The sequence below is a fragment of the Marmota flaviventris genome, chromosome 8, assembly GCF_047511675.1.
Source record: "Marmota flaviventris isolate mMarFla1 chromosome 8, mMarFla1.hap1, whole genome shotgun sequence".
In the NCBI taxonomy this organism is placed as follows: Eukaryota; Metazoa; Chordata; class Mammalia; order Rodentia; family Sciuridae; genus Marmota; species Marmota flaviventris.
The window spans coordinates 13,918,323-13,935,702 of record NC_092505.1 but is presented as its reverse complement, the minus strand read 5'-3'; the positions used below and the strand labels follow the sequence as shown (position 1 = coordinate 13,935,702).

Below are 17,380 nucleotides of genomic sequence, written 5' to 3'. Positions count from 1 at the left end.
TTATACTTTTTCTTTTGATAGATATAGCCTTGATTTTTCATCTATTGACATGAAATACTAGTCCTCTATGTGCAGTATAAATCTTCATCTATATGCAGAATTAATTTTCTCAGATTCTAATATAATTTAAAGCAGAGAAACTGTATAGACTATGTTAACATCAAAGGAAATATTGTGAAGAGGAGTAATTGGGAAAATATCCTCTTAAGATAATAAGACCTATATACTTTTAAATGCTTATGCTATGGTAGAACTTGAAAGAAATTATAGTAGAAGGTTTATTAGGTTGACTCTCTGGGAATCTAAAATTCAGACCATGTGTCTGATTGATATGGATCTTTCTCTTAATTATAGTCTGCTAAGGTCTGGCAGGCTTTCCCATGAAGCACTTGCAATCCAGATGGCCCATCTCCATCCTGGTTAATGCCTAGCCCCGCTTACCAATAGGCGTTCCCACGCCGTAACCTTTGGAGTCAATGAGGCCCCCAATCTGAGTGAGGTTGCAGTTTCTCTGAGTCACATACTCAATGCTGGTGGACTCCATCAGCAGGGCATAGTCTGTGGTGAGCACTCTTTGGATCCCCTCGTCACTGTTTTTAACCAGGGCAGTCTGCTGCCTGCTGCTCATGAAAGCCCACATCTTCTCATAGGTGGATATCCTTGATTTCTGCAGGGAGAAAAAACACACCCACCAGCAGAAGAGTGCTGGAAAAAATAGGGTTGGAAGCTACTCAACATCCCAGAGGTTCAAATAATATGGGAAAAACTCTTTTCCCCTCAGGTAGGGAATGGAGATGGATGGTCCTGGGACTTTGGTTTGGTAGCTGAAATGAACCCAATTCACTACAAAAAGCACTTGGAGGCACTGAGACAGCTGCGGAGAAAAAGAAGATTCGACAGAGTGATGGACTCCAGGTCCTTTGCTTGGTTTTGGTTAAGGAAGAATGAACATTGGCATCAATGACTGTGCTTGACAGATGAACAGTGTGAACAAAACACCATGGCCCATCAGATCCAGGGCTTTGTCTTACGTTTTTCAAGTATGCAACTCTCAATCCCTCATCAGTATTCCTTTGAGAGAACAGCCCTGGAATAAAGCATTTGCCTTCTTTACATTGTTTGTGAAAGAACTGCCATTCATTCTTATCTTTTCTACAAAATCTAGAATGTAAAGGCTCTTTCCAATTTAATATTCAGATCAGAAAACTCTTCATACTTTTTGTATACAATTTTTCATTGCAATCGTATTACAGATAATGAGGACTGCATATTTCATTTCAAAGTGTTCTATGATTTTGTCTTTTATTCTTCAGCTTTTTTTGATAGATGCAATGATCTACTATATATGATATAAGATATATGCATCTATAAATACACACCATTATCTCATTATCTTCTTTTTTCTTTGTTAAAATATACTGCCTAAATTTCCACATTGCTTACATATGAATTTTCTGTTCTCTTGAATAGCTATCTGTGATTAGGCATTTTGCATTTCACTCTGTAATTTTCATATTGTTCCAAGTTTTCCCCCTGAATTTGTCTTCATTTGCATCAGTACTGTCCTCCATTTATTTCAAAGATGAAAGTCATCATGGGAGTTACTGACATTTTCAAGTTAACCCCATCATGAGCATTCTCTCTCTCTCTCTCTCTCTCTCTCTCTCTCTCTCTCTCTCTCTCTCTCTCTCCTCTCTTTCTCTCTCCTCTCTCTCTCATACACACACACACACACACACACACACATACACACTTGAAGCATTAGGAAGACTCCTTGGAAAGCATAGGCTGTACCATCCTAGGAGTGCAAAGAGACTTAAAACATGATTTAGGGCTGTAGGCAGTAAATGGAACACTTGTGGAATCAATTCTGTGCTTATTCCTGCTCAATTTCTGGGAACTCACTCAATTCCTAACTCTATATAAGATCTGGGTTAAACTGTAGGCTTCATGAGTTAGGGGAAGACCGATGGCTTTTTTTTTTTTTTGTATTGTTAGGCATTTAAAGAGCCCCTTGAAAAAGATCTTGTAAGACAAATAACAATTCAATAAACAGCACCTTATAGATATTGGTATTTTATAGAACTCATTTTGTCAGAATTAGGCCCCTGAGAGTTATTTCTCAACCCTAGAGACACCTGCAAATTGGAGCTCATGTTTCCACAACAAAGTCATGTTTGGAGGTTGGGGGTCAATGCTTCATTTGCTGTGTGAATCCAGCCTCGAAGAGACTGTAAAATGCTGAACGTATCATAAAGCACTACTTGTACAACTGCAGGGAGGTCAGTCTGTCTTAGGGCAGTGGATGTTAAGCTAGGAAAATGATTCCTTCATAAGGAAATTACCTTAAGGGAAAATAATTTTCTTTGAAGTATGAAATTTTAACGTTGTTAGAGACTTTAGATAGAGATTGGCTCATTCAAACTGCTACTTTTATAGGTGAGGAATTTTGGTACAGAAGGTTTGGAGACTTCAAAAAGTCACAAGGCAAGTTAATATCAGAGCAAATTCTGGACCTCAGGACCCCCAATATGTAGTTCAATGCTCTTCCACTCTTTCATGCTGATCTGGGGAGGTGGATGTCTACATTGCCACAATTCTTTTGAGAATAATCTTATTTGATCTACAGGTGAAATATATCTTTAATTCATGGACTGATATTATTTCTCAAAGCACCTCACTAGTTGTTTCATGTTAATACAAAATAAGAATCAGCCTCAGGGGCTGGGGTTGGGGCTCAGCGGTAGAGCGCTTGCCTAGCATGTGCGAGGCCCTGGGTTCGATCTCAGCATTACATAAGCATACATAAATAAAATAAAGGTATTGTGTCCAACTACAACTAAAAAAAAAGTTAGAGAAAAGAATCAGCCTCCATATAAAACGTTCCATGGAACATTTTCCATCATATTAAAATGAATGTTGGGGCTGGGGTTGTGGCTCAGGGGTAGAGTGCTCACCTCGCACGTGAGAGGCCCTGGGTTCGATCCTCAGCACCACATAAATAAATAAAATAGAGATATTGTGTTCAAATACAACTAAAAAATAAATTAAAAAAATGAATGCCATAAATGTTTAGAAAACTGGATTTTTGGTCTGCGGAATTTGGGGACAAAAGATCAGACAAAAGCAAATGGTTATTTTTAGATATGATAAGTGGATAAAATGTGGAGAGTTTGATAAGGCATCCAAGGAATTGAAGGACATGTAAAAGGGATGCACAAACCCTATATAGTTGTTATTAGGTCCCTGTCAGGTGCGAGTCTCAAATTTTCTGTGGCAAAAGACTTCATTACTTTCTAAATTCACAGAGGACTTAGCTAGCTGTGGTCTTATGGCACTTGCTTAGTATGTGGTTCATTCTACTTTAAGTGCTCCCTAGAGCTCAAAATGATCTAAGCTCAAGAAGAAGAGAGATCATGTACTGCTGCCTCAATATTCAACAGTTGCAAGATTTCTAAATTACTTTTTTTCCTCTTATCATGATTTGGAAAGAAAATGCATCCTGAGCCAGTGTATTCTTCACCCTGTAGTTGGAGTTATACAGTATATTTAAACAATGAAAGCCATGATTGTCTTTCATTTCAACAGATATGTCAAAAGTTAATTAGAATATTTGTAATGCCCTCCAAGCTTCTTAATAAGATGCTATAACTGAAAGTGCCTCATTTGTTAAATCTGAAATCATTTAGGATTTTTTTAAAAAAGGCATGAGGTTTAGATCAGTTCATTTTTGTCGGTTTTAACCTGATTATGTGGCTATCCTGATGCTGTTGAAACATTGTTGGCAAAGAATAAGCACTTTCATGGGGAATCTGCTAAAAGAGAGTACTACTGAATCAATATTGATGACCATGCAAGTTAAACATTTCCTGTAAAGTGATTTACAATGTGTGTGTGTGTGTGTGTGTGTATGTGTGTGTATATATATATATATATATATATATATATATATATATATATATTAAAAAAACTAAAAATTAAAGACAGTAATAAAAGCTCAGTGTTCACTGGGTACCAAGCACTATTTTGAGCATTTTGTATACATTAAATCACTAAATCTTCACAACAATCATATGAGAGAGACCATTATAATATCTGTTTTACAGATTTGGAAGTAGAATACTATATGAAGAAATGATAAAACCAAACTTTGATCTCAGCAGTCTTGTTCCCGAGTCTGTGTTTTTAACCAATGGAGAATCAGCTACCTGTTTTAATACACAGAGCATCCAACTCATGGCTTGTTGAATGTTTCAACAGAACCAACAAATTTTCCAAGGAGATAATTAAGAGTAAGTAGTTGCGGCATCTTTCTATTATAGCAAGAGCTATTGCAACACTTGTACTTTTAGCACATAATGTATGGGAACTATTTACATGACTTTTAACAGCTTACATTTATTTAAGACAGAATTTAGACAATGTTTCAGGATGTGTGACAGTTGGAATCTGGAAGAAAATGTGGTTACATTTTCTCTTCCTTTAACAATATTTTGACTTCCATATAATTTCACTGTTTTCAGTTGCAAGGTTTCTGCAATATGATGTAAAATAAGTGCATTTTCTAGGGTGTGGTTTACTTTTAAGATGGACAAAACCTCCATTTTATAGAAATCTCTTTCTATTTTTTCATTTTTACTAAGATAAGTGTTACTTATCACACTGTTTCTCCAGCCAGGTTACTGGCCTTCTACAGTGATGATGTATAATCCCATTATGCAATAAATCGATAACTAGGCATTTCTCCTTCAGACCAGGGTGTCTAAAGATTTCATACTTTCATCTATTTTTACATATGTTTACTTTTACCTGTGTCCATAAATCTATCTATCTATCTATCTATCTATATATATATATATATATATATATATATATACACACACACTGGGAATAAACAATTGCTATTTGATTCTTGTTTTCTTAGCAAAAATGAATGTGATAAATATATACACATCGAACAAATGAAATATCAACACAATTACATTTTAAAATCTCCAATTTACTTTTACTTTAGGTAAGTTCTGATATAAGAAAAACCTTAAAAATCAGCCAAAGGCATAGAAAACCAAACTTGCAAAACATTTACATTGGAGGTAAATAGTTGCCTTAGAGACCACTATTTCATCTAACAGAATATTAAATATCGTTTTCATTAAATAATAAATATTCATGCATATATATGATTCAATGCATAACAATTACTTTGAAGAAAGCATTTATGATCTAGAGGGGTCTCTGTCTTTTAAATGTGTATGTGATCATTGCAGCTAATTATGCTTTTATCTGGAATTGATAGAAAGTTGTGACATTGGAAAACTCTCCAAGATTTCAAAAATTTATGGGTTCCCTTTAGAAAATTCCCTCAGTGGGATTTAAACACCTTTGATAATATATTTTTCATGTTTTTCTCCTGTCCAGAGTTTAAAAAAAACAAAAAGATTGGTTTATTACTGGCAATATACCAGTCATTGGAAAAGGTTAACTTAAATTGACCTCAAATTTCCTCCCAAACAAATACATTTTAAATCAATGGAGACCAAATGTTTTTGACACTCATGATAAAATTAGTTGGATTTTTCTAGTCTGGGCTAATAGTGTTTATATGAAGAGTACCTTCCTATGCAGAGACGTTGGAGTAATTTCTTTCATCTTTTGCTTCCCTCAATGATTATTTCTGTCTGAAATCTGTTGCTCATAATAGCTCATTGCTTCAGTCCCACTGGTGCAGAACTCAGGACTTCCTTGAAATGTCTTTTGGGCTGCTGACAGAACCTAACCACTCACTGGAAGGAGATTAGAAAGGTTAGAGAGTCCCTTATTCCCACAGCTGGTCCAAAGTCCCTAGACCATGAAAGCCAGAAATGACAAGTCTGTTATGATTTCTTTAAACCTATTTTATCCAAGTCATTTTAGACTGAATCACGATCTAATCTATGTAATCCTCTGGCTTGAGTCTGGGAGGATAGTGATTTGTTACAAGGCAAGACTCCCCCCAGAAGTATTTCTGACAGGAGTATTTCATAGCCAATTTGGCTCACAAGGAATTCTTCAGGTGTCCACCCTGCTTCCTGTCCATATAATCCATCCTTAGCCACAGGCTGTACAATATTGAACAGGTCTGCATGCATTTTGCTTCTTATTGCTATTCAGATCCTCAGGCCTCCTGAAAGATTCTATCCTTTTCCCCTCCCATCCCATCCATGTAGTGCCAATTGCAGTCATGCCATGTTGGAGATCCTGGAAAATATATAAATTGCACTGAATTAAATTGAGCTGCCTCACTCTACTCCTCAGCTCAATGTTAAGGGCAGCCTCGCCATCTGTTGCCTACCTGCCATCTGGAAAGTGTTCTTCTGCAAAAGCCACAGAAAGGCTTAGGAAAGGCTCCCAAGGATTAGGGTCTCTGTTGATCAGGCCTCTGGATACCTTTGAAATCTTGGGCCCTGGCCCTCTCTCTGGATTTTCCTGTCCATTAGCAGAAGTCACACATTCCAGAGATTATTGACAGTAAAGAAGCTGAGTGAAGGTCAAACTAGAGTATTTTTAAATCCAGAGGAATGGAAAAACTAGGACTTATAGCAAAGATGAGGGTTTGATAATGATGGTGATGATATTATTGGTGGTAGTCATATAACTTTAAAAATTGCTTATAGTTTGCCAAGCAGCAAGCTTATCACTTCTATTAATTTTTTTTAGTCTTTAAAATAATCTTATGAGCTAAGATAATAGCCTCAATTTACAGATAGGAAACCCATAGTTCAGAGTTGAAGTAACTTGCTACAGCCACTGAGCAGTAGACTGAGATTTGATCCCAGGCTCTCTGGCTCCAGACTCTGCAGTGTGAAACATTCACTTATATCCCAGCACTGGATGTTAGTCATATGTCCTGAGAAGACTGTCTGGTATTCCTAATCTCCAAACCACAGGCCAGAACCATCATCCTCCCTGGATGATTATTCACAAAGGGCATTGAGAAATCTTTTGTTTCAGGTTATTAGACTTTTTTTTTTTAGTTGTAATAATCATTCTTTTAACATGGGGGGAAATATGACTTGTTATACTGTCACTGTGAAACCAAAATTTGGACAATTTCATTATTCCATAAAGGTATTAATAGAATTACAACATAGAGAAAATGGAATTTTTGTATATTTCCTATTTTCAATGAGAAAAGGAGAGAGAGAGAGGGAGGGAAAACCAGGAACGTCTCAGTGCCACATTTATAAAGGGAAGTTGTAGCCAGATGTCATTGCTTTCAGTTTTCTTGGGTACAAAATGAGAAATAGGTCATGGAGACCTTAGGGGAACTTTACCCACCTAAGGTTCACAGAGCTCGACCACAGATGGACTGTTCTTTGTCTCTACCTCTTAAGATTCTTGTGCTGGTCCCAGAGATTCAGGAGGGCTGGAAAAACCTTTACTTTTTGAACAAAAGGGCAAAACAATTCACCAGCAAAACAAATAATCCACTGAATATTATATCATTAATTAGTTTTATGCCAGTAGTAATACAAGAGTTTGTTTCAAAATTTTCTTAAAGTCTATTGAAGTTATGAATTATGAATATTTTTGACTTTTAAGCATGGTCTATTAACGAACTGAAGTCTTGATAAAGGGGAAAAAAGATCCCCTGATACCGATGCCCTGAGCACAGTTTCCTGAAACATCTCCAACAGTCCCTGGATGGTTGAGGAAGTGCTCTGCCTTCTCTAGTCTTGTCTTGCTGCTTGTCCTCATGGTGACTGACACCCTTTGATCAAAGAGGCTATTATATTATTCACAGTGCTTAAGACTTAAGATCTGAGCACTAGTGAACTTGGGAAAATGTAGTGCTTAATAAGTAGCATTAGCTAAGTGACCTTGGCCACAAAACATAGGGTTGTGTTCTTTTCTTAATGTGCAATGTGGTTAGAATTTAGGAGGTCCATTTAAAACTTTGGGAAACTTTGTGGTGTTTAATTTATGGTTCAGTCCTTGTTTTTAATAAATATAATCTTTGATGATCAATTTCATTGTTCTACGTACAAATGACTCAATGAAGGAAAATTGCGACTGCCTCTCCCTTCTCAGACCTGCATAACCTTGACCCAGTACTTACTTAAAAACTGTCCGCCTATCTCCTCTGCCTTACCTGATTCAGAGGGTACAGAGTGGAACCTCACTTGAGCTGTTTATAAAAGACTAAATTTGGTGGGGGTTTCCATGTTAAAAATTGAACACCAGTATTCTAAAATCTATGGTGTTGTGCTATTTATAAAAAATAACAGTCTAGGGGAAAATGTCAATGGATTTTAATTGAAACTTTAGTGAGAGACTTCTGGCCACTCCTTTCAAGGAGATACTTCACTGAAAACATCCCTTGTTTGTGACCTAGAGATAAAATGTGAGGGATTAGTGCATTTTTTTTGGTCATATAGTTTGTGATTGTAGCCCCCCATACAACAGCCTCTTCTTTTGTTGCAAGATGATTTAAAAATCAACTCAAAAGCAAAGGGACAGTTTTCTACATCAGGGCGCTGCTAGAGGGATGTTTTTGTTCTGGGAACAAAAACACTCATTACGCTGTGTGTGATGAGAAAATGTTTCTTATTAGAAATTTCTTCATGATTGAATCCAGACAGAACCCATCTGAGCAAATGGCTTTTGCTCCAACAACTGAACAGAAGATGCTAACTTGGACAAGGCACTTGCTTTCCTAATTCAGTTGACAGCCCAAGAGAGGTTATTGTTTTTACTTAAGAGAGGGAGGGTGGGAGGAGGCCAGGATGGACCACCAAAGGTTGAAATGTGAGAGTGCAGCGAGGTCAGGATTGGGTCCTTGTGCCTGAAACTGCTGTCACTCAGTGTCTTAATTCTCAGGGTGAAACGACCCTAGGAACTAAAAGGCTGGAACATTTCTTTCCCTTGTGGAATAATCCAGCTTAAGAACTCTGAGTGTGCATCCCTCTGAAGCTTTCTGACAGCTTGCCTCCCTCAAGGGGAAAACCAAATCGGATTTAGTCCTTGTTCTCTTTTTGCAAATAAATTTCTTCTTGGTAAATAGAGTTGCAGGACCACAAGCTAACTTGTAAAAGGAGGAACTTGGCAGCAGTGTCTCTTCCTGTGTGGGTCTCTTTGTATCCATACACCTCTCTCTGCTGCTTTCTCTCCTTTCTCTCTCTCTCTCTCTCCTTCTCTGATAGAACTTTTTTTTTTTCTCTAAGAGAACTTATGTGAGCATTTATACATATTATGTGCCAGGTACTGTTTTAAGCTCTGGTGATATAATAGCAAATAAAGCAGATCAGGTCACTATCCTGAGGAGTGAGCTTTCTACAACTCTCTAAAGTTCGACCCTTGACTCTTCTCCATTGCTAACTTTGTAACTTCGGGGCAAGCTACTCGGTCTCTCTGTGCCTCGTTTTCCTTATCAAATATCAGTACTTACCTCAGTTACCCTTTAAAGGAATAAAACGAGAGAACGCATGTAAAGCATTTAGAAACAGCATGTGAGACTCAGGTGAGCACACCGTGCCTGCAGCTATTTCCACTGATGCTGTTTGCAATTTCAGCACTTTCTCTCTCCCTACGGTGCTCATTGCCTCATCATTTGCCGGGTGCCCTGAGAGACCACTTTCCTTTGTGCCTCATTTTCAGGAACAGGGATCAGCCCAGGGAGTAGCAGTTGAGAGCAGCACATGCCTGTGTTCTAGAAGTGCATTATTAAAGCACACCTTCATGCTGTCAACCCAGGGTCCTGCCAGGAAAAAGGGGATCCAGCCCCCTGCACATTCACAGAAGCACATGAGAAAAAAAAAAACAAATCAAAATGAACGCAAAGGATGCTTTGTAAAGACACAGATCTTTGCACAGTGGAAAAGTCAGGTCTATAGCTTTGCAAAGGGCAGACCAGCCTCTTCCTAATGTCAAATTGAAGGACGTAGAATCTCTTCTGTGTTAGTAGCTCATTTCCTGGAACTTTAAAACTCTTTGATATTAATGGAGGAGGTAAATCATTTCAGATATTTTTTCAGACATACCATGTTCTACTTAGGTACCGTCCATCTGTACCATGTACCTGGCAAGTGACTTTCCTAGTTTCTGACAAGACCCATCATTAATCACTAGCTTGGGGTAACTTGTGTCTCGTTATGCCATTGATTCTAGGAAAATATTTTCAGAAGCTTGGAAAGCCATATATTTATTATAATTTGTCCTTAAGATACTAGTGTTCAGGGATGAAACAATCACCAAGATTTATACATTTATTAAATCAATGACATAATTTTAAAATGAAAAAGTGTTTGAAATATTTTTCTTAACGTACAGGAAAAATAAAAATAATCCTACCTTTTACATTACTCTGCTTTTTGATAAAACCTTAGGTATAGTTTATTCTTTTTTTTTGGCAACGGGATTTGAACTCGGGGACACTCAGCCACTGAGCAACATCCCGAGCCCTATTTTGTATTTCATTTAGAGGCAGGGTCTCTCTAAGTTGCTTAGCACTTTGCTTTTGCTGAAGTTGGCTTTGAACTCATAATTCTCCTGCCTTAGCCTCCCAAGCTGCTGGGATTACAGGTGTGTACCACTGTGCCTGCTAGTTTACTCTTAATACAAACCTACCTTCTGATTTATTACTCTTGTAAGAGTTTATTTTAGCTCTGATAGTTGTTTTCCTTTTTCTCACAAGCACATCCATCTCTGCCAGTGTTTCTTGAAAGAAGATCCCAACCCCTTCTCTGATAGGAACCATGTATGTGATTGCAAGCGGATCACTGAGGTTCCAAAGGTCTTGTTCTCTTCACACATAAAATGAAGGGCTAAACTTCATGATCTTCATAAACCTGGCAGATCTATTCAAATTCATATTTTCCCTATGGGAATTATAGTATCTGAGATTTGATAATAAAATTAGTAAGGCTTACTCCATAAGCAAGTGCAAAAAACCAATTTCATTATTCTGCGTAAGTAATTTAAAATACCTGAACGAGGAAATGCACTTGACTTTAAAACTAAACCCTCTCTAATTTAACTCTGCTTTGGTACCTGGTAAGCGGGCTGCTGGAAAACATCAGGCATGGCTGGGGATATTGTATTATAGATGCAGTATTATACCACAGTCCCCCGGCATTTTTGTTGTTGTTGTTATGGTTTTAAATTCTCCAACTAAATGCCAACATCGACACCTATTTTTGTCATCTGCTTCTATCTCATTAAGTATAGAACAAAAAGAACAAAACAATAATATTCAAGGAGTCTTGTTCTGAGAACTTCAGATTAAGAAGTCTTTCTTTTGTGGGTAAAATAAATGAGTGATTATTTAACAGGTGGCTATATTGTATTCAGAAAGCATCTTTTGTTTTTTATGGTGTGAAGACCAGAAGGATATTGAAGACAGATCTGTGGATCTGAGAATACCAAGTTGATGACTAAATAAATCACTTTATGCTGACTGCTGAAGGTGCAGGGACTCCTGGTAGTGGGGCTGTGTCACTATATGTTTTATTTTATTAAGAAATTTCCCATTTTGAATTGAATGGACTCTTATTTTTCCCTCTTTCTCTCCAGGATGAGAACGCAGTCAGCTTCTTACCTTGAAGAAGGTCATTGTTGATCCATCTCTGACCGCCCCGTATTCTATCTTGGTTTGCTTTGCCAGATCGTCTGCTGAATCTATGGGGGATTCCATTCTCTCTACTGTCAAGAAGGCAGCCAGGTTGGCAGTGTAGGACGAAATGATGATTAGGGTGAAAAACCACCAAATTCCTCCAACTATTCTGGTCGATAGAGCTTTGGGCATCAGCTCTGATCCTGTGGTGTTATCATCAGAGTAAAAGTGTTAAACAGAGGGAGAAGAAAAGGGAAGACTAACAGTTGGACTCTGTTCTAGGGTGATAAGCCAATCAAGGACTCTCAATCATGTATGTAGACAAAATAAATGCTTTTTTAAAGAAATGGAGCAAAGTATAAATGATCCTTTTTAAAAATCAGTAGTCATCACTTTTGCTGAAAATATCATTTATCAACAGCTGATGGTATTAAAATGGCTCTAACCCTGAGATGGTCCTTGTCTAAAATTTAGTTTAGCTGCTTAAAATTGAAACATTAATCGTAAGACTTCTGTCCATTTATTCTTGTCTAAAATACATCCTATAGTGTGAATTAAAATGTTCCAGGACTTTTTATAACTATGAAAAAAATTAAAATGCTAACTTATGTTTATTTAAGGTTAAAGAATATAAAAAACTTTCAAAAATTAACATATTATGTCATTTATCACATGTCATTTACAATGAAATTTTTTAATAAAATGAATTAAGATGCAGTCATACATGATGGTGAATGAATTATTTTACTAGTTTTATGTTACTTTTAAAGTCACAATTATGTTTTTCTAATGTAGAGTCATATGTTTGGTAAAAAAGAATATATTCCTTGAAAAATCTAATTATGTCCTTTAAAAAAGTGCTATTTCTTAAGGACACTTCAAAACCTGGCTGTTTCTCGGCTGGAGAGAGGCCCTTCTTAGTAAGAATATACATTTTGGGTATCATTCGGATGATTATTTATTTTGGGGGAATACCAGGGATTGAACTCAGGAGCACTCAACCACTGAGCCACATCCCCAACCCTATTTTGTATTTTATTTAGAGATAGGGTCTCACTGAGTTGCTTAGCACCTTGCTATTGTTGAGGCTGGGTTTGAACTCTCAATTCTCGTCTCAGCCTCCGTAGCCCCTGGGATTACAGGCGTGTGCCACAGTGCTCGGCTCAGATGATTACATTTTAAAGATAGCATAGAAGAACTTATTATGTTTACCAAGAAAATTTTCTTTTCTGAAAGAAAGGATATCGGCTAAGTTTACATAAAAGGCAGACATCTTAGACATGGTCTGGTTCAATTTTGATCTAACTGAATTGTGGATGTCTACAAACACAGGAGCAGAAGCAGAAGGGCCCAGAGGTACAATTTGAGTTCAAGTTGTACTGATTCATGAATGCATTTTGTCTAGTCCATTTGCCTGGAATTGACCCTTGGTCCTGTACTTAGCATTTCCTCTGGGAATCTGAGAACACGAGAGTTTTTGAGACCAGTCAAAAACCCTCTGAGTGGAAAACCCTAGAGGACAAAGTAGAGTAGGTCCAATATCTTGTTTAAAGGATCCTTTCTCTATCTATACCGATTTGGTGTCTTGAAATTTTGTTGTTAATAATGGCTTAAGATAGAAGGGGAAATTGGAGTCTCCCAATCTACAAATAAATGATTTTATGCTCAGGTTTAATCTATAAACAGACACACACGTTGCTCACGAAGTTAAAGCTAGCTCAAGGCTGGTGATAAGCAGATGAAGGTTGGCAGAGATTCTGGGCTTTGAATAAACAGATCTATTCTCCTAATGCTATTAGGGATCTTTGTGCTTTACTCCCTCTTAATGAGAAAAGTGGTTGGACTGCAGTTTGCATTTCCTTCTTTTGTTTGTTTAAATTTGGGTGTGTAATATTACATAAATTTATAATAGTTTCCATTAAATTGCCTCCAAGGATTTAGTGGAATAATTTGTTGTTGTTGTTTTAATCTTGTGGTTAAATGGGATTTATATGCCTATGGGTGTATGTGTTTAAAGCCCAAGGTTATTTCATATCTTTGTACTTAATTGATCTAGCAGCCTTGTAGCAATGTGATATTATTTTAGATCTTTAGTTGGTTATCATTAAAGTACCATTTACTTCATAAAATAGCCACAGGAAATAAATAACACAGCTAATATATGTATTTTTTTTTAGTGTATAGGTGCAGATTTTCTGCTGTTAATTTATCTGTATGTTATTTGGTTACATTCATGAAAAGATTAGCTTTTAACACATTTGCACATTTGTACATTGTACGACAGTAAAACTGGACAGATTAATAACCAACTGTTAACATGTAAAATATAAATTCACATTGCACACTTTAAAATAAATATGTTTTTGGATGGAATTCTCTTAAAAATTAAAAAGATACATATTATAGAATCCTACTGAAATTACATTTTAAACTCTCAGTAGATGGTATCAACTCAATTCCTCAATATTTTTTTTTAATTCACATATTTTGTGAATTTCGTGACTCTCAGTGTTAACTGGCATATTTAGAAATGGCTTCCCTGAAGAAGAGATGATTTATGTGAATTCAGAACTCTACAGGATGAAGTTATGAAAACAATAAAAGTAGAGCAAAACACCATTGGCAAACATTCGGGATGAGAGACAATACTTGCTGAGGTCTCTTTAGTGCCATTTACGGCAGACATGACAGCCAATCCTGATCCAGACTTTGCTCACGCTCTGTAGAAAAGAGAAAGTCTGATCATCACATTCAGAAAGAAATTAAACAAAATGGTTTCCAATCGAGTACAGTGACAAAGCTTCTGCAAACAAGAGAGAGCACCACAGAGCAGAGCTACCTGGTCCAACGCCACATGCCAAGGACAGATACACTAACAGTCACGAGTACCCCGAGTTTGAGCATGGAAACAGTTTGTTGCACCTGAGAAAGGTTGGTAAACTTCTGAAAGACAAGCAGAGTCTGGTTGGGGCTGACTGTCATGTACCCAAGGTAGTGGTAACTAGCAGACACTGCATCCCACAGTTTGCTGTGGATGATGGTAAACTCCAAACAGGTAGAATGTGAAAGAGAAGTTCTGGGGGTGGGCACTCTCACAGGACAGAACGCGGTCACTGCCATATGTCTGCACAGCCTGCTGCATGCTCTGTGAAACCTAAGTGCATTTTTTTTTTCTATTCTAATGGCTGAAGAAGGTGAACTTTTGGGGAGGGGAGGAGGTCTCCTTCACTTTGAAAGTAATTGCTTACAAGATAAATACCCTAAAAAATTAAATGCACTGGTAAAGCAAGATATAGCTTCTAATGGGGTTTGTTGCAGGATTTATAGCTCTGTGCTGTGCTCTAAATTCATGCCAATGGTTTCTAGTAAATCAGGTAGTGTCGGTACCTATTTAGCAGTGCCCACATAAACTATGCATAATTGCATAAAGAGAGGATCTACCTGGTTTCTTCAGTTATTTTGTATTTCTGAATAATTACTATCGGCTCTTAAGCTCTGTCTCTGTCTCATTTGGAGATACAGAATATAAGCATTTCAGGTGGTAAGATAACAACTCTCTAATGAGAAACCTTAGGTTCACATTTCAAATAACAAACACAGTTTAATGGTATATCCCAGTTGGATTTTCCTTTGCCAATTTATTTTGTAGCTTATTGTCAAATGAACAGATATTCCAAACACAATAATATCTGTGACTTATGATTTTCTTAAATTGATGTATTTAATCTTTGAAGTATTTTCTAGACCCTATGCATGGAATCAAAGTTGAAGAAAACCCACAAGAGATGGATTTCTTCCAAAGGTTAATATAACTCACCCCTCCCCCTGCAACAAAGCCAAAATATCCTAAATCATAGAAAATGGATAAAATGCACTACATTTCTCTAGTTTGATTTTTATTTCTTCAACCCCTACAGTTTACTGTTGCTAAGGTTACCAGTGAGGGAGATTGTGACAAGTTCCTGGGAGGCTAAGATGAATCTCTGTAGGGTTTGTCAGAGTGGTAATTAGGTGAAAGTTCTAGGTATGGTGAGCAATTGGAGGAATCTAAGTGAACTTAATCTTCAAACCATTTAAATTTCATTCCTTTCAAACCTCTGACTTGTGGAGTTATGGCTGAAAAGGAAAAGATTGACACCTCCATCTATGCAAATTTGTATACAATTTCTAAGGTACTTTATCCTTTGCTACCCACAGGAAAATGAGTATTCATTGCCTGATAGAAGTCTTATTTTAGATATATAGCAAGGGAGTTCCATTAAGGTCATATTTTTGCCGTTTTCTTTGCCTTCAGAACTAGTTAGAATGTCAGTGGCTATTATTTGAAATTCCTGAGATGACGCTTCAGCCTACCCTCTAGCTTCATGGTGGAGTTTACCAGCACGAAAGCCTGTCAGCAGACTGTGGGATGCGAGTGACAGAGAAGGGCAACCGGTGTACCTTGCTGCATGAGAGCTCCAACTCCAAACCAGAAACTATTTAGTAAAGTAAAATTGTTTTCCACCACGTCTGAGTCGGGGTTGCAGGGGTGGGGGTTGTACCACTCGTAGGGTGTAAACCTGTGGTGTCAACAGAAACAGTCTGTCAATATCAGATAGATACACGGGGTACCCACACAACCTGCTGAGCAATGCAGAAAACCCAACAGTTAATGATAAAAGAACAAACCAGAAGACCAAAGGCCATGTTCAAAAACTTACTGCTTTGATGAGCAAAGTGCGAGAGACTTGGGTTAGTGTTTACCAGTTCTTATTCCTAAGTAAATCCCACCGGTCAGCGGGAATCACACTCTTCAGATCTAGGTCTACTGAATTCTTCTGAGTTTTCATTAAATTTCCATTTTACTGAAAGACTAGGTCAACTGTAAAGAAAACTTCCCTCATCCCAAGTATTTACCCCACCAAGGAGTGATGACTGTGACACACACTTGTGGCATAGCAACTACACTGCCAAGATCCTGTGTTGCTAGGTCCTGTGGGAGACAAAGAAGAAGGGTGACATGCCTTTGAGGGACTTCTATGGCCAGGTGCTTAGAAGGAGTCTGAGTTGTCTAATGATTTTGCAAAGCATCAAAGAGGTAACATGTCTGAAAAAAAATTCCTGAATAAAAATGGGGGATTGGATTTGGGACCTATTAGATATTTTTAGTATAATATATGGAAAACATTAGGATCCTTCAATGAATAGACAAGGTTAACTTTGAAAATTATCAAAGTCCAGGCATAGAGGTACATTAGTATTAACTCCATAGTGTGGGTTGTTGGAGAATTTTAAGTTCATAATTTCCTCTTGGTTCATTTTTAATTTGATTGTTTTTAAAAGTATGTCCTACGGTCAGTTAATCACCAACCCTAGTTAGGTAAGAAGTTTCTATAGCATAGTCATAGCTCTGTCTGCAGAGCCACAAGCAACACAGGTTCCTGGAAAAACAACTATAGTGTAGGGAGTCAACCCTAGCAAATAAACTCAAGCAGTTTGACTTTAGTCTCTTTATTAGTAAAGAGGAGGGAATCCAGATATCTCTGAGGATGTATTTAAAGTAAAAATATGGAGATATGTCACTTGCAAGAAAATGGATTGAATTTGAAACCATTATGTTAAGCACAATTGGCCAAATTCAGGAGGTCAAGGATTGTATTTTCTCTTGTGGGAAATTAGAAAGGACAAAGGAAAAGTACATAAGTGTTGGAGGGATCTCATGCAAATTGAAGGGAAGTCTGTAGAATAGAGGAAAGGGATTTGGGGGAGGGCGGAGTGGAAGGAAAGGGAGAAACTTGAGAATGATATTGG

General features: G+C 37.4%; 1 protein-coding gene across 9 annotated transcripts in view; it reads right to left on the bottom strand.

Moving 5' to 3' along the window:
* Positions 1–17,380, bottom strand: part of Grik1 (glutamate ionotropic receptor kainate type subunit 1) — a 379,604-nt gene that overhangs the window by 20,828 nt on the left and 341,396 nt on the right. For all 9 annotated transcript variants that reach the window (XM_027929135.3, XM_027929137.3, XM_027929136.3 and 6 more), the window contains 3 exons: positions 16,031–16,149; positions 11,576–11,793; positions 442–667 (listed from right to left, as the gene is read on the bottom strand). In XM_027929135.3, the coding sequence (XP_027784936.1) occupies positions 442–667; positions 11,576–11,793; positions 16,031–16,149 (563 nt within the window). The remainder of the gene's footprint in view (positions 1–441; positions 668–11,575; positions 11,794–16,030; positions 16,150–17,380) is intronic.